The sequence below is a fragment of the Stenella coeruleoalba genome (assembly GCF_951394435.1).
Source record: "Stenella coeruleoalba genome assembly, chromosome: 8".
NCBI classification, from domain to species: Eukaryota; Metazoa; Chordata; class Mammalia; order Artiodactyla; family Delphinidae; genus Stenella; species Stenella coeruleoalba.
The window spans coordinates 38,769,307-38,787,524 of NC_137154.1; the positions used below are offsets into that span (position 1 = coordinate 38,769,307).

The 18,218-nt window shown below is 45.2% G+C and overlaps 1 protein-coding gene across 12 annotated transcripts in view; it reads left to right on the forward strand.

The window, feature by feature from the left end:
* Window positions 1-18,218, forward strand: part of PLEKHA7 (pleckstrin homology domain containing A7) — a gene marked incomplete at its 5' end in the record, with an annotated part of 212,625 nt that overhangs the window by 142,658 nt on the left and 51,749 nt on the right. For all 12 annotated transcript variants that reach the window (XM_079930112.1, XM_079930104.1, XM_079930108.1 and 9 more), the window contains 3 exons: window positions 2,540-2,612; window positions 4,010-4,110; window positions 7,956-8,131. In XM_079930112.1, coding sequence (XP_079786238.1) covers window positions 2,540-2,612; window positions 4,010-4,110; window positions 7,956-8,131 — 350 coding nt within the window. The remainder of the gene's footprint in view (window positions 1-2,539; window positions 2,613-4,009; window positions 4,111-7,955; window positions 8,132-18,218) is intronic.

An 18,218-nucleotide genomic window follows, 5' to 3' on the forward strand; every position in this document is an offset into this window, starting at 1 on the left:
AACAGGCTCATAATAAGCTTTCTGTTCCTGAGTTTGTCTGAGGCCAGTAGATCCTGCCCACTGTGCTAAGCGACTTGCTGTTCGTTTTTGTGAGTCGGCAGTCTGCTCAGTGGCTGCAGTTTCCTTCCCCAAACCCACTTAACCACTTTGGTTCCCACTGCTCTTGGCTGTCCTGGGACTCGGGCCCAAGTGTGGGTGGGTCAGTATGAATCCAGCCTTACCGCCAATCCTCTGCCAGCACTTGCCTTCCTGATGTGAAAGAGCCTTTGTTATCATTTGCCTGAAAAATCCCATCTTTTCCTTCCCCCCAGTCTAACACACATACCTGGCATCCTAGCACCTCAGGTTCCAAATCGGCCAAACTCAGCTCACTGTCTCCTCACCCCTCACCTGTCTTTTTCCCCTGAACTGTTTCTTCTGGATCTTGGTGGGGGTACCACCATTTTCCCAGGCACCCAGGTTAGAAACTTCAGCACCATCACCAGCTCCTTCTCCCACGGGCCATCCTTCATCTCTAGCTTCACCACACTTCACCACAACTTCACCAGAGGCAGTTGTTCTGCCTCTGGTCCTCTGGCCTTGGATAGGCTGTGAGCTCCCAGGGTCAGAGAACACGTCCCTTTTGTCTCCTCCCTTCTCTTCTTGCCATCCATCCATTCATCTACCCACCCACCCACCAAGTGCCTGCCGTGTTCTAAGTGCTCTCACAGCAACGACAAAGAGATGAGTAACATGTGGTTCCCGCCCTTGAGGAACTCATGTCATAGTCTGCAGGGGGAAACATAGAAACACCTCTCACGTGTCATGTCATCACCCAGCACAGTCTCTCACATAGCATATTATCCAAAAAAAACACAAATTCTGAGAGCAATGATGTACATTTTTACTAAAGGCTTTGTGGGAAAACAGAGGAAGACATTACCTTTCACACCACACAGAATAAATTCCTAAATGTCCCCTTGAAATCTCCCACAGCTCTCCAGCCTCTTCTGGCCGGTACTCCTCTGGCACCACCCTCTCTTAATGCTTCCCTCTTCCCTCACAGCTCTGCTCTCATTCTCTTTTCTTACCTGAGTAATCTAACCCTCTGACTTTTTCCACTTGCATCCCCATCTCCGTTAAACAAAAGGATGCTCCTTTGAAATGTGGAGGTAGAGGGAAGGTATTGTAAATAATCCTTCTCCCCAACAGACACCCCCTGGCCCAGGCCCCTCGGCTCCTTGGCTGTAGCTGTAACCAAGGTCTGTGTACAGTGCTGTGGGCACACAGCAGAGAGAATGTAGCTATGCTTGGGGGAGTCCTGAAAGGCTTTCCAGAGGAAATGACATTTGAAGCAGATGTGGAAGGATGGAGAAGAGCTTTTCAGACAAAGCAAGTATCGTATGCCAGATCATCTGGTTAATGCAGAAGATAAAACCAAGAAACGCAGGAGCTTAGCAAGTTTTTAACACTTTAGCAAATGGAGGATGAATAAAATTTTTAAAAATTTAAGCCTGTCAAAAACTTTTGCAGAAGGAAGACAATTTTAACAGCTAAAAATGGCTCTGGAATTTTCCTAGGTTTGGGAGAAAAGTGACCCTAAAACTACTATTTTCCTACCCTAGCCATATTTTAAAAAACTTTTCACAAGAAAATCCAGGTCTTTTTCTGTTGAAAGGAAGGAAAAACACAGAAAAATCACTCCTTTGTGGTAGATAACTGAACTTAGTAAAATGAGAACTTTGCCTCATTGATTAATTAGCTAACTTAAACTCTTTGTTTCATACTATGTAAACCAATTTTCTAATCAGTATAAGTGAAGGTATTTTAGTGTAGCACCTGAATCAGTGAATGAATGAAGGACGGAAGGAGTAAATAAATAACTTCCCTTTTGTTAAAAACTGATTTCTTTCTTAATGGATGAACTGTATTTTTGGGTTTTTTTGGCCACACTGTGCGACATGTGGGAGTTCCCCAACCAGGGATTGAACCCATGCCCCTTTTAGTGGAAGCGTGGAATCTTAACCACTGGACTGCCAGGGAAGCCCAAGAACTGTATTTTTGAATTCATATCTTCCTTTCTAAAAGGAGGATGCTTATGATACACTAGTCTGTTTATAGGAAACAAAACTTCCTGGGGTTAAACCATCATTGGATCTAAATTTTAATGTCCTATTCAAAGAATGGCTATGCAGTAAAAACTTATTAATTTATTTCGGGCTTCCCTGGTGGCGCAGTGGTTGAGTCCGCCTGCCAATGCAGGGGACACAGGTTCGTGTCCCGGTCCGGGAAGATCCCACATGCCGTGGAGCGGCTGGGCCCGTGCGCCATGGCCGCTGAGCCTGCGCGTCCGGAGCCTGTGCTCCACAACGGGAGAGACCACAACAGTGAGAGGCCCGCGTACCGCAAAAAAACAAAAAACAAAAAAAAAACCTTATTAATTTATTGAAAGAAAGAGTGAATATGGGCAAGTCTCGGTTCCAGAATCAGGTTGTACATGACTGGGGAGGGGGAACAGTATGCTCAGATATTGCCCTGATTAGTTTCCTTTGCTTTGCAGGACAGTTCTGGGATGAGGCTGTGGAAGAGGAGGTGGTTTGTGCTTGCTGATTATTGCTTGTTTTACTATAAAGGTGAGCTGAGGCTCAGGCCACCAAGGGGTCTTTGTGCCAGAGGGGGTGGTGAGGTCATGCAAATGGTGGTCTTCTCAAATCCAGTGAATGGACCAGTGGCCTGAGCTAATCGATAACCTGTTGACCTGCTGAAGTGTTCACTTTTACATATGTGCATAGTTGGTGATTTCATTTTTACCAGTCCCAGCACTGGAAGTGCCATTTGTTGAGTTAAAATAATAGAATCTGGTTTGCCTTCTACTTAAGGTCTCAAGATCTGGAGGTTTTCCAGCTTCTGCCCCACTTGTGGCACAGGCACACCTTTGATTCAGTCTGGAGAGATGGGAAGTATAGGTGAACATTATATTTTGTGACCTGTTATCTGGATTTATCCCGTTATTGGATGGGCAACTGGTGAACTAAATTGGCCATAGGAACATTTGTGGAGCCCAGTACGTAGAATTAGGGGCTGTGCAAAGGTGAGAAGAAAGTAAGGCTCAAAATATGGAGGAAGAGATAGCCTAATTTTAAGACAAGACTAGGTTTTGAAGACATCTAAAGTGCTTAGGCAGTTCAAGAGGAACAAGAAGCCAATTCCATCTTGGAGAACTTGGGCAGGCTCCTCAGAAGAATTAGGGCTCGAGTTGGGCTTTTTGGGATGGGTTGAGCTTTGCCCACGTGTAGGGGGATGATGGGCGTTTAGGCAGAAGAAACAACTTGATTAAAGTCCTAGAAGCAGAAGAAAGTGGAATGACAGACCTGCAAAGCCAGAGTGAGTCTTGCATGGAGCACACGCTAGGAGATAAGGCTCAGGAGGTGGGTAAGAGCCCAAATGCAAAAGGGCTGTGACACTAGACAGAGGAAGTTGGGCTTCATTCTGTATCCAGTGGGCAGTCAGCAAGTGCCTTTGGGTGGGAGAGCAGTGGGACCAATTCTGTCATTAGGAAGTTACCTCTGGTAACGAAGACGGTTTGGGGGAGGAAGAGAATAGACATAAAAGGTAGGATATCTCACACCTGCTCTAACATTGCCTATGAGGTGTGTACCACCCAGAATTCCCTTCCCCATCCTTTGCAAAAGTTTAAATATTACCTTCTGAAGCCACCTCCACTTCCCCAGGCTGTGTGCCGCTCCTGTCTGTGTGTTCCCGCAGCACTTGGTATGCCTCTGTGTTTCAGGAGTTAGCAGGTCGAGCTGAGCGTGTTTACATGCCTGTCCCCCTCCTCGGGGAGAGGGCCCTGTCTGATTCACCTGTGTAGTTCCAGCACTAGCACAAAGGTCCCCAGAGCACCTGAATGGGCGATCCATGATTGCTGTCATCCTGGGAGAGATAAGGAGCCTTGAACTAGGGCAGTGGGATGGACCAGCCCAAGGAAGGTGCCACAGAAGGTTATTCTGATTTGTATTTCCATTCAAAGACAGCCGAGAAGAAGTGGTCCTTGGGAGCATCCCTCTGCCCAGCTACGTGATCTCAACAGTGGCCCCCGAGGATCGCATAAGTCGCAAGTATTCCTTTAAGGTACTGCCCCCCCACCCCCGCTCCTCCAGTGCAGCAATTCCATCCTAAGAAATGTTGTGTTCCACAAAATGGCTTCACAAAAGCAGTTGTTTCTGTTGGGGGTTGGGGGGAAGAAGTTAAGAGGTTGAGCGTTTCAGACTCATGTTAACAAAGTTATAAATTCTTTAAACAAGAATAATGTCACATCACAGTACTTTCATTTGTATCTTAGCTTTTGAGTCCCCCAGCCTTGCTTGAGTTTTTAGACCCCTCTTTTCCTGTCGCTGTTTCTGTGACAAGTATCAACACGGCCCTTCTCATGCTTTCTTACCACTGTCACTGTCCCCGGTGACTCCAGAGTTGCTGTGGGTTGAAGATTCTGGATCCTCCTTCACTTCATGTTGCGTGATATGGTATTGCCTTATTTCTGTAAAACCTTCTGTGACTGAGAACTACTTTTATCCATGTTACCTCATTTGGTGCTTGTGGGGAGCCTGTGAGGTCAGGATCATTAGCTTCGTTTTATAGATTAGGAACACGAGGATCAGAGAGCTGAAAAAACTTGCCCACAGTCCCAAAGTTGGAAGATGATGGAGGCAGATCTCCACCCTGAACTCTGTCCTCTTTCAGTTGCATTACAGGGAGGGAGGACAATTTCTTTCTCTTCTTCTCTGCTTTTCTTCCATGTCTTACTCTGGTCACCCATATACACATTGCAGGAGGTGGGAGGTGGTTTCAATTAATGTTTATTGTTATCATTTTAGGAATACTTTTCTATTAAATTGTTCAGAGCCTCTCTTGCTTATTGTTGGCTCTGAAAACATTTTGTTCGATGGGTGTCACACTGGTCTTTTGCAGCCTGAAAGCCTTCCTCAGAAAAACCTTCCTTTCTAGGGTTTAGTGTTGCTACTGGGCAAACAATTGGGATAACGCTGTTGCATGTGAATTTGCGGGGCGGGGGGGGGCGACAGCATTTGGGATATCCTCAGAGTAACTGATTATAATAACTATATATAGTTCATCTTAACACTTTGTTGGGAGGTGTGAAAATACATTCTAGGAAAACATCTTTTATGTGTCATACATTTTTTTTTTTTAAATAGGCTTCACCAGGAGTGTTCCCTAAATATTTTTTCTGGGAGACAGAAGGCATGCATGTTTGGGCGGATGATTGGGGTCTTCAGGGTCTGAGAAGGGAGAAAAGCTATTGCAGACAGAATGGGTGATGTTCAGGTGGTTCTCCAGACAGGGCTGTGGTTTCCTGAGTGTGAAAGACTTCCCTTCCCTTTGGGTCGCAGTGTCATTCTTTTAGGAACCTGAGGATGGGCCCTGGGACAGTTCAGGATCCATGTCCTCGGGCATACTGAGGAGTGTGCAGTATTTTGTGTCCTGGGCCTTATGCTTGCCTCTGATGTCCATTCTTCTCAGTTTGCAGAGCTGAAATTCTCTGACTGTTGCTAGGGTACCTTGCCTGAGATTGTTCAGAGTACCTGTAGTGGTACATAGGCAGAGCCTAAAGGGCTGTGTGGTCCTCTCTCGTCTGTCTTCTCTAACTGTACGCTCAGCCAGGCAGCTCCTGGGCACTGTCAGGGAGCCAGGGTGTTAGATGTGCCCTGAGGCTCCGCTAGGTCTGCAGGACGAGCCAAGCAGGGCTCTCGGTGGCCTTTAGGAGCCATCGTTCCTCCCCCACCCCCACCCCCCTTGAGCTTTAATCACAGCCTGGAATGCCCTGAAGAGTTCCCCAACTCTTACTTACTTGTCCTTTAGGTGTCTGCTCAGGGGCCACCTCCTGCAGGAAGCCTTCCTTAAGTCCTCGGGTTAGGTACTTTTCTTCTGAACATCCACAGGTCTGGTATCACTGCACTATAAATGGTTGATTACCCATTCAGAGCTTTCTACAGGAAAACTAACCATCAGCTAGTTCTGCCAGGGTAGATGGGGCTAGTCTCATTCTGCAAACAGATAACATGGAGCAGTCACTTGTAGTAGGAGTTGTGGTGAATGACACTCCTTATACTTCCCAAGTTAAGGTCGGTTCAGGCTTACTTCTGTTTCATGTTTAGTCCTCTGTAAGTCAGTGATTGTTCACTGAATCACCTTAGCTTACTCAAGTAAATGCCTGCCCCAGAACCCGCTGTGGAACCCTTAGCTGCAGGCCGAGTTTGCCTGGACTCCCTTGGCACTGGGTGGGATGGATTCAGATATGTGAATGTCACAAGCAGGCCCGTATTTAATATCGTTTTTGGACCTGGATGTTAGGCATGTGAGTGGAGAAGTGAATGCTGACAGTTCATCTGAGAGGTTTTATCCATGACCATTGGTGATTTTAGAAACATGTCATTTTCCAGATTCTGTTTAGTTCTCTCATTTTGCTTTCTCTGACTGGTCCTTGCATGGCGTCTGTCTGTCATTCTGGATCCAGATTATCAGACTAGTGATCTGTATCGGACTCATTTCTGGATAGAGCCTGAGAGCACTGAACAGAGAAGCTTGGACTCAGAGTCAGACATTCCTAGGTGTGAATCCTGCCTCCAACTTTTCAGTCGTTCAAAAAATATTTATTGGGCTTCCCTGGTGGCACAGTGGTTGAGAGTCCGCAGGGGACACGGGTTCGTGCCCTGGTCCGGGAAGATCCCACATGCCGCGGAGCAGCTGGGCCCGTGAGCCATGGCCACTGAGCCTGCGTGTCCGGAGTCTGTGCTCCGCAACGGGAGAGGCTACAACAGTGAGAGGCCCGCGTACTGCAAAAAAAAAAAAAATATATATATATATATTTATTTATTTATTTATTTATTGGGCACCTACTATGTACCAGGCACTGTTCCTGGGGATATAGTAGTGAACAAAATAGAGTCCCTGCTCTCATCGAGTTTATATTCTGCAGGGAAGAGACAGATGATAAACAAGCATGTAAAATAAAGAATACCAGGTAATAGGTGCTGTGAAGAATCTGTGACCAAGTGTGGAAATCTAGGAAAGTTACTTAACTTCTCAGAGCTTCACTTACCACATCTGTAAAAGAGATTCTGTTCCTTCCTTATAAGGCTGTTAGGATTAAAATGAGATTAAAGTCACGGAAGTACCTAGGAGACACATAGTAGGCACTCTGTAAATCTTCCTATTTCCACATCATTTTCCTATGTGGATTTGGTCAGCTTTTTCCTTGCCAATTTAAAGGACCTTGCTTATCAGAGCACAAGGGGGAAAACCTCTTGTTCGTAGTCCATTGCGGTTGCTTTTCCCAGTATACCTGTGGAACATGTGAAAGCACCTTGATGCTTCCTGACGTATAGTAGGTGTGCCAGGGTGTTCAGTCAAGTGTTAGACTGCTCAGCTGAGCTTTGTGTTGCCTCTTTGGCGAGACAAAAGAGCAGCTTCCTTGATGGGCGTACATCATGTTTCACGCCCAAGCAGGAAGCAGAGTGAATATCTGCACCGAGCTGCCTGCTGTTGAGCAGCTGATTTTTGAATCAGTTCCAGTCAGCAGGTGCTTCAGAAGAACCAAAACAGGGACTCCCGAGAGTCTGCTTCTATGGAATGAGGGTTTTTTAAAAAAATCTCTTTCTCAAATAAACCTTGAATTGACTGTATGCCCCTCCCTAAGTGGGAGTAAGATAAGTAGGAAACAGGTACAGCTGCGGGGCTTTTGCTGCGGGGAACAGACACAGCTGTTCCTAGGCCTGACTTCACCAAGAAAAGGGAATCCAGCCTGTGACGTTTTTTCGAGGTGTGGAAATAAACTGGGTGGTGCATGGGCTTTTAGTCTGGAAGAAGGGAGAACCTGGCCGGGGCGTTTCTGGGTTTTGCTCCTGGAAGTGAGACGCGCACTAACCTCTCTGACCTGGGTTTCCGTCTTCTCCCTCCAGGCCGTGCACATGGGGATGCGAGCACTCATCTATAATAGCTCCACCAGGGGCTCTCAGGCCGAGCAGTCAGGCATGAGGACCTACTACTTCAGTGCCGACACCCAGGAGGACATGAACGCTTGGGTCAGGGCCATGAACCAGGCTGCACAGGTGCTATCTCGATCGTCACTGAAGAGGTCAGTCCCCATGGAGGGTCCCTGCCAGAGCGCTTCCTACACAGGTGGGGGAACCCAAATAAGAACTCTTGGATGCCCAGAATTCCACCGTTCACTCACTCTTATTAAACATTGCCCTCTCTTTGAAGTCCTGTTAAATGGTGACTTCTTCCAGGAGGAGACTATTTACAGGGCCAGCACATGCTGCAGGCAGAGCTGGAAGGTCCCCTAGGAATTATCTAGTCCACTGTCCTCATTAAACAGAGAAACAGGAAGGGCTGGGAGAGTGAAATGACTGCCTGGGATACACAGCCTTGGTACCTGGTTGTATGTTTCTCAGTCTTTCTTCTCTTGTGTGTGGTGGAAGGGAAAACCTTGGGGCTAAGACTGGGGAGGAGGGAGCAGACAGACAAGAAAGATCTTGCAAACTGGAAACATGCCACCGACGGCCCACCTTGTTGTTGGGAGCTGACTTGGGAGCTGTCTTCCAGCTGCCTCTTCCCTCGAGTGGGCCAACCAGGGTACCATCAGGGATCTTGAAGTTCCTGAGTCTGTTGACTGTGGGTGATTCCCTGTGAGAAAGCAGAGGAGAAACATGAGTGGAGTCACGGGCTTGGGGAAGGTGGGGTAGTCCTGGAAAGTCAGGGTGCCTTTAGCCAGTCCTCACCTGACATGAGCCCCGTTCTTCACTCTCTGGACACCTTGCTCTGCTTAGAGGCCTCTTTGACAAAGGTCTGTTAGTGAGGGCTCAGAACAAGAGTAGTGTTCTCCAGCAACCTAAAGACAAGATTCTGCAGTAACTGCAAATGGGTTTCACATGGATGTTTTTATATTGTCCACCTTTTCCAACTCACGTGTATGCTATTTTTGGTGTTAGTGGTACTTCCTAGCTTCATGATATCTTTCCTGAGACGATCAGACCTTTGATATAGATAGTGACCTCCCTCAAGAGGTCAGGCTCTACCCTTGGAGCTTCCTAGCAACTCAGTCGAGCATTTGTCATGCTGGGTTTTTTTTTTTTCTGTCTATTTTTCAGTATCCTAGGCTTCAGGTGGGAATCATCTTTGTATATTCCGCACACCTGACATATAGTAAGCTCTCAAGTGTCTGTTGAGTGAGTAAGTGAGAGATAGGAAGAATGAATGAATACGTTGAACAGAACCAGGACCAAAGACTATCCTGGAGGTTTCCCCGTGGGCCCTGAATCAGTAACTCTTAACTACAGGTATTCAGTCAGGTTTGCCTCTGCTTCTTAGCATTGTCATCCTTCTGTTATGTCCATAATGATGATATGAAAGCCTGTGCCATTAACCTGCAGGTACTCTGTTCAGAGTGACATTGGCATTTCCACCTTCATCCTAGGAGAAGGAAACTGGGAAGGTTTGACACGACTTACTCCTAGTGTACATGCTCACTGTTTCCTAGTTTTTGTTGTTCATTCTTTTTTTTTTTTAATTAATTAATTTACTTATTTATACATACATACGTACATACGTACAATAAGTGAAGACATTCCCTGGCGGTCCAGTGGTTAAGACTCCACTCTGCCAATGCAGGGGGCGTAGGTTCGATCCCTGGTCAGGGAACTAAGATCCCACATGCCACGTGGCACGGCCTAAAGAAAAAAAAAAATCAGCACAATAAAGGCCAGAAAAATTAACAATTAAAAAAAAATGCAGAAAGCAAAGAGAAATATCCTTGGTCACCTTCCCAGGGTTACCTCTGTTACCAAGTTAACAGGGATCCTTTTAAACTATTTTCTATTCATATATGTGCTTATATAAATATAGAGGGGGTTTTGTGCTTTTTTTTATAGCATGAATGATACTGATCTTGAAAATCATTCTGTATCAGTGTACATGGGCTACCTTTATTTTTGACTGCTGTATGATACTTCATAAGGTAGAGGTACCATAATGTATTTAAGCGTGTGCCATATCTTGGATAGTTTATTTTTTGTCCTCTTTTACTGCTGTAGGTAGTTTTGTGTAATGAAAAACTTTCTACAGGCCTCTGCGTGTGTGAGGCTTTCAGATTGCTAGGTCAATATACAATGCATTTTTAATTTTAATCAATACCACCAAACTGCCCTTTAAAGAAAGCTGTATATTCCACTAGTGAGAGCGCTCATTTTCCCACATCTTTGCCAGCAGTTGATATTATCAATCTTTTTCATTTTTGCTGAGCTGCTGTGTAGATAAATGGTATCTGGTTATTTTAATGTGTATTTTCATGATAGTAGGGACCTTTTATATTTATTGACCACTTGTATTTCCTCTGCACTGAATTGCTGGTACCTATTCTCTGCCCATTTTTCTACCGAGTTGCTTGCTTTTCCTCTGTGCTTCCTTTCCTACATGTGCTGATATCTGCCCAGTTAGGAATGCAGCTTAGCCTATTGCAGAGGTTGGTTATAGGCTCTCCAGTCTTGTTATTTAGTCTGTAATATTCTGGCATTTTCCCTGTTCTCTTGGATTCCTCAGAGATCACCTGAGAGGTTTCTTGAGCCCATCTCCGAGTTCCCTTAGGGCCCTGGCGTGCTAACAGCTGGGCCTTTTCCATCTTCCTCCCCACCTTGGTCTTTCAGTCTCTCTTAACCAAGGTTGTTCTCTTATTCATGATGAAGTTCATTCATCTCAATGAAGATAAGGAACTAAATCCAGAAGTTGAAGAATTCAACTTTATTTGTGCTGTGGTCATCTTCCCAAGCAGAGATACCTATGTCTTATACTTTTTTTTAAAGTTCTCCCCTTCTTTATTTTAATTCTTAGAAAATAGAAAATTTTGTTTTATTTTACTTTGCTTTAAATAAACAAACCTCAGTCCTTCTAGACTTTACTGTTTCTGTAGTCATTCATGTAGGCCCATTCCACTGGATTTGTATTTTATCTCCGCTTGATGAATTTCTTGTGTCCTTTTATAACGTGAGCTCTGAGAGCTCCCTGTGTTTTTACATTGGTTTCTTTCTACCGGCAACATTAAATGGGTTCATTCTTGTGTCCCAGCTTTGCTCGGTTCTTCGTGCCTGACTAGGGCATTGGGTCAAAGATAACTTGAGAATGAGATCAGGCTTAATAGGAAAAAGTGCTGTGATTGATAAGTGATGTCTGCCTTGAACCGTTCAGGATGAACTTGCTAGCTGAGATTAGGATTTTTTTTGTTGTTGTTTTTTTTACTTTTTCCTACCTGAAGATTTTGTAATTAACTATCAGATTTTGGTTTTAGAGGGGCTCCTTCCCTTCTCCACTGGGCTGCCTTCCAGATCTCAGGCCATTTGTATTGTCCCTAGCTTTTTCCTGAACTTTTAAATGTGTTCTTACTATGCTCTTAATAAACTCTTAAAATCCCATAATCATCTTTGCCCAAGGTTTCTTCCCCATTTAAAAAAAAAAACAAACAAACTTGTTATACCTTCTGACGCAGACGAAAAGCAGAATAACATTTCCTCTTAATTTTCTGAGGTGAAATTATCAGCCAAGGAAATTCAGACTTATTAAATGTTCTATTTTACCAGAATAAGATGGTCAGACATTTGGTTAGTTAGAAGTATTCATCATGCAGGACTACATCTTGCCTCTCCTCCACTTTGGTGATCTGCTCTGCAAAACCTCCATCTCTGTTATGTGGGTGGCCCCAACCATAGCTTTTTGTTCTCTCCCTCCTTGTTTCTCACCCAAAAGCTTCTATCCTTATTCATACAGGCAAATGCTTTCTTTATGAATGTGGTACATTAGGACTTCTGACTGCAGGTAAAAGAAAATGCAAATTTACCTTAAAAGGGGAGGAATTTATTGATTCATGTCCATGAAAAGTTCAGGATAGCTTCTAGCTTTAGAAACAGTTGGGTTCAAGGCTCAGACAGTATCATTACAAGTAATTCTCTCAGGCTCTGCCTGCCTGGGCTGGATTCATTCTTAAACTCCGTGTGGAGGTCCCTGGCATATCTAGGACCTGGTGGCTAGATAGCTGCAGTAGCCCCAGACTTGTGTTGTCCAAGTTAAGTTCAGCAGGAAAGAGCCAGAGTCTTATCCAGAAGCTCTGAGGTCTTATTCTGATTAGACAGGCTTAGGTCACATTGATTCCCAAAATCACATACTGTGGCTAGGGAATGCATGTACTGATTGGCACAGACCTGGGATACATGCTTCACTTCTGAGAACTAGACCATGGGGACTGAGAGCCAGGTAGGGGTGGATTCCCAAGTAATGCTAGGGTTATGGGCAGAGGAAGGAGAAATGACTTGATGGGATGTGGTAAACGCGATGTAAGCAACCAATATCCAGGCCACTTCCTACTGTGTCAGTTTCTTTTGCCTTAAGTACTAACTCCTTCCAGAGTTTAGTCTCTGAAGTTGGGTAGACTGGGGTTTAAATCCCAGCTTTACTACTTTCTAGCTGTGTCACTTGTGCAATTTAGGTATGCTTTTTAAACCTCAGTTTTTCTAAGTTATCGGATTTTTGCAAAGATTAAATTAAATGAGTGTATAAAGTGCTTACTTCGCACATTGCCTAAGACATAGTTGATACTCCATCTCAGATGTGCTAGCTTCCATAGGGTTCGGTTTAACAATGTCATTGGGTCTTTTTCCTTTGCACCCTTTCAGTTTCATCGTTAATCCTCTGGTTTACATTGATGATGAATCTCCTGTGAGCAAATCATACTCTCTCCCTTGCCAGGATGTGCCCATCCCCTAGCAGTGTGAGTTGTGGCTCAGCAATCCAGGCTCCCTACAGCAGTGTCCCTCAGCCTGCCCCTCGCCGCTCTCCTCCTCCAGCCTCTTCCTACATCCTCTAACCATAGAGGGTGCTGAGCACCGTTGCTGCACCTCCTCCCTTTGTCCTCTTGTTTCCTACACAGGCTTCAGGGTCTCTTGATAGACAAGTATTCTTGAGGCCCCAGCCCTAGGCTGTAAGGAGCACCAAGCACTGCTGCCAGAGCCTGCCCTCTACCTCCTTCTGTCCATAATTTCTTCTCCCCTGTTTCCATGTTCTTCCACTTACCAGACTTTGGATTCTGGTTTTTGATTCTCTGCAGCCTCCTTGACATTTGTCTTCTGAGTTCCCCGCTGTTGAACTGGTTATTCTTCTCTTGTCTAAGGATGTCTTGTTCTTTCCAGTAAGCTAAAGCACTAAGCAAGGAGGTCAGCTTATCGTTACAGTTCACAAAACTGACAAGCAATTCAGATAGGAGGGCCTATCGGAAGACAACTTATCTCTTTTTATCAGTTTCCAAACGTCTCTGGTCTGTGGTGTAACTATAGTCCTGTCTTGGGACTGAAGGCACTTATAGCCTAGTCACCTTTGGCATAAAATCCAATCTCCTTAGTAGGGCTTTTGATCCCTGCCTGAGTCTGGTCCCTGCAGGTGCCTTTGGCTCACATTATGCTATTCCTTTTCCTCTCGGCCCCAACCATACTCAAATTATTGAATTGGGTGCGTTTGTCTGTACTTTTGTCCACTTAGTCTTTAATTCTACAGTTATTTATTGAGGGCATATTGTGCGTCAGACACTGTTAAGCATACTGAGAGATACAGCAGTCTTCAACAGAGAGGCAAAGTCCCATGCATTCTTGGGTGGGTGAGGGGGAGAGAGACCGTATACAGGCACACAAATCAGCGAGATGATTTTCTATCATGATCTGTGCATGAAGGCAGTAAAATGGAGTGATGAGATGGGAAGGGACTAAGGGGCAGGGAGCGGCCACTTTTGTTTGGGTGGTCAGGGGAGGCCTCCATATGGGGAACATGTGGAGGTGAGGCCTGATTGATGCAGGAAACTTGCATATGTAAAACTTCCAAGAAGAGTGTTCTGGGCAGAAGGTATGGCACTTACAAATGCCCTGAGGCAGGAAGGAGCTCGGTTTATTCAAGGAACAGAAAGCTGGAGAGTTGTGGCCAATCAAAGCGAGCTAGGGGGAGAAGAGACTGTGATGAGCTCTGGCAGGTAGATGGAGGTCCATACCGTGAGGCCCAGGATCCCTCTGGGCCTTGCTCATCTGCTCCCCTGGCCCTCACTCTTATTAGGACAATTCAGCACAGCCTTCAGGTCCTAGCCTATGCATATGTCTTCCTTCTTTGACCCTCAGTGTGTCAGATGCCTCTGCTTGTAGCACTCTTTCGTTCCTTATGCATAGAACTTTCATGTTAAAGTTATGTTGGCCTGCTTTCTCACTGTCACCCTGCGAGACTGTACGCTCCTTGAAAATGAGAATAGTCCTGGCACATAGTAAGCATTCAGTTAATGATGGGTGTGTGGGTGTTTGGCTGGCTGGGCACTTGGGTGGTTGGATGGATGAACAAAACTTCTACCTGTAAGATGTTCAGATAAGGACTTGTGGTGTCTGAGAGCCGTCTGAGCACTGCTGTGGGATTGATTGTGGGGACTCAGCCTGCTCAGAAGTGGCCCACACGTTTCTGGCTATGTGCACTCTCCTCAGAGCATGGAATCTTTGGCCTTCCAAACTCTGATCCCTTTGGTTAAAGTGTGGCAGGACAACGCCTGAGGTTGGACAAGCCCCTTGGACCCTTGACAGAAGTAATTTATAGACATGTTTTCAGCCCAGGTGCGGGGCTTTGGAGTTGGATCAGATGGAATTTGAGTCCTGCTTATGTCACTGGTTGCATGATTCAGAGCAAGTTGCTTAACCTGAGTTTCACGTTCATTACCTATAATGAAACAATAATATCTCTAGCTTTGTGCAATGATAAGAAGAGATAATATATTTGAAGTGCTTATAGCTTAACTTACTTTTGCAGTTAGTACGTGCTCACCACAGTCCCTATCTTTCAGTAGAGACAATTTATTGTAAGTAATCTGGTGCTCACGTGAGTGCCCTCAGCCTCTCTGGGCTTGACAGTACTGACCTTGCAAGATTGTTGTAGGGATTAGAGATGGAACCTATGTCAGGTTCCTGGCACACAGTAGGACGCAGCATATAATAACCAAGCATTGGCCACAGAAAATGAATGACCCAGACTGTAACTGCTGTAGAGAGATGGGAAGTGAGGAAGCTTGGTGCGTGCCAGACTGGCTCAGGTTGGGCTGTGACAGTTGAGCGTTACTTACGCAGCTAGAAGGAAGAGGGAAGGATTCTCCGGGCAGGAATGAGCAAAGCGAGGAGACCTGGCAGCCATTATATATCTTTCCTTTCTTCTTCGTCTGGTTTGTCAGGTCCTTAAAACTCCACAGGGGACTTTGCCGATAGCCACTCTGCTGAGGCAAGTGATGGCCTCAGGTGGGAGTCTGGTGTTTCATTTATCCTTCAGTCTCACTCTTCTCTGGGGGAGGACAGGCCCTCTTCTTGTTTATTTAGAGCAGAGCATGAAAGACAGCAAGTTATCTTCCCCCATCCCAGGGGAACTGCCCTATTTAACTCTGGGGAAAAGTAGAACCCGATTCCTGTCTCCATTTCTCTCCAGCCATTTCCTTCCTCAAATCTAGGAACTAATTCAACTGAGCAAGCCTGCCTTCATGCTTCCTAGAGACTTTGGGCCCATCCTCTTCAGCCTTTTATACAAGTCTATGGACTGTGCTCAGGGTGGGTTCTAGCTTTTGAGCCCACTGCCCTCCTGAGCCTTGGGGTCAGTGCTCAGGAACTTCTGCCCTTGACCTGGCTCAGACCAAACTCTCCAAGGATTATCAGTGGCCTGACCCTTGTTCTTGGGCTATTAGTTTGGTCATTTAGGTATGGTGAGTAGGGAGGGATCCTCCAGTGGGATTGCAACAGGAAGGCTGTGTCTGCCAACAGGACCAAGGTCCAGCCAAGCTCCTACAAGCTGTCGTTCCTTTTCTCACCCAAGTCTTTGAATGAGATTTCAGTGGGTGTGTGTGTTTAACATTAAGATAGAAGTAAATATTGTTCCTTATTTCCTGGTGAGATGAAGGGTTTGGAGGCAGAATAAAATAATAGTCAGTGTACAACTGCTTGGTATGATCTGTTTACTTCCAAGTTCTTGTGAAGGACAGGAATAAGATAGAAGTATCCTCAGTCTGAGATAGGTGCTCTTCCCACTTGCAGGGGAAAACAAGGATTTTCTCTAAGCAGACATAAAGCATTGCTGTGATGTGCTGAAAATGGGGTGGCCCAGTCCCTGCTAATGATGGGCTCAGCCCCTTGCATCAGTTAGGGATTGCGTTTGGTTGCCAGTAATAGAACAACCCAACTTAGGGTGGCGTAATCAAATTGAGTTTTAGTTTTCTCACTAGCAGGGATCTAGAGTCAGTTAATTTGGACTAATGTAGTAGGGACCCAGGCTCTTTCTCACTTTCTACCCAGATTTTGGCAGGTGGCTTTCATCCTCATTTTTGTCACCTTGCAATCCAGCATAGAGTCTAAATTCCAGGCAGGAAGAGGGGAAGGGTTAGCTAAGAGAGCTAAGCATTCCTTCTTTTAAAGGCTTTCCTGGAAACCCATCCAGCAATTTCTGTGCACATCTTATTGGCCAGATTTATGTTACACCGTCAGCTCCACGGGAGGTTAGGGAATGTAAGTTTTTTGTTGGGTACATTGCCACTTTGAAAAAACTGGAGCAAGGAAGAAGGAGGGAATAGATATTTGAAGCCAGTACATTTGTATTTGAGGACACGCTATGTGCCAGCCCCGGTGCTGTGCTCTTTCTGTGCATTGTCTCCTTTAATCCTCAAAACGACCCAAGGAGGCGGGGGTTGTCCCTATTTTGTAGATGAGGAACCTCAGACCAGAGAGGTTAGGGACTTGCCCAAGGTCACCCAGCTTCTATGGGCTGGAGCCAGCTCTTGAATCCAGGTCTGACTGGCTCTAATCCTATGCACTCTGGGTTTGTCAAGCTTGAGAAGTGACACATGTGGCCAAAATGGTCACCAAATGTCAGGAATTCCCTGTGTTTTTGAAGAGTCACTGATTCCAGGTGCTCACAACGATAGTAATGACCTGCACAAGAAAGGCTTGTGTCATCTTAGCTGAACATCTGTGCCCTGCATGGCCAACTTCTCTGAATGACACCGTCACTGAAAGCCAAGGAATACTTCATTCTTTCCCACCACTGTGCTAAATTGAGCATTGCAAATCTATTGTGATAGATCTCCTGCTTTGAGAAGTCATGTGTTACACTGGTGGGAATGCAAGGAGACAGGGAGAAGACCAAAAAACACGTTTGCCTTAAATCCCGTAACTTACTAAGTTAAATGTTTGTCAGGTAAGGTGGGCGGGTCGGGAACATTCCCTTCACCTTTCTTACCTGCAGCCAGAGGCTGAACGTTTTGGACACAAAGGCATCTTATCTGAGGTGAGTCCCAGCAGCTGTGGAAATAGAAGCTGTTCATAAGCCCGAGTATTAGGGCCTAGAAAGCTGCCAGGTAGCAAGCAGACAGCCATTCTTTTAGCCATCCTCTAAAGGTTTGTTTTGCAGTAAATGCTGTTGTTAATCTGAGAAAAGGGTTTATCTTTCTCAATCAACTTTATATTCAGGACGTGTTGGCATGTATCGGAGTATGTACACTCATATGTACACACACAGTAGGGGCTAATATTTGTAGTTATAAGTTAATTCCAAGGTTAGAAAAGACTGGCAAACTCCATGATTTGGGGTCAGCTTATGAGAACAGTATTAAATGTGGTTACCATGATTAAATCAGACTTTAGGATTGTCTGGGTTTGACAGCAGAGGCTATTTTCTCTACTACTTTCTTATATCCCCTAGTGCCTGTACCAGTGGGGATATATAGGTTCTCAATAAATACATGGAAGTTGATTGGTAAAAGAAGAAAAATGCCCGTTACAGTTGGTTCGGCTAAGACACAGTACCCACAACCCCCGGGTTCTGAAGTTGAGGACATTCTCTTATTTTATTTTATTTTAAAATTTATTTTATTGAAGTATAGTTGGTTTACAATGTTGTATTAATTTCTGCTGTACAGCAAAGTGACTCAGTTATATATACATTCATTTTCATATTCTTTTCCATTCTGGTTTATCACAGGATATTGAATATAGTTCCCTGTGCTATACAGTAGGACCTTGTTGCTTATCCATTCTATATATAATAGTTTGCATCTGCTAATCCTAAACTCCCAATCCATCCCCACACCTCCCCACCCCCTGCAACCATAAGTTTGTTCTCTATATCTGTGG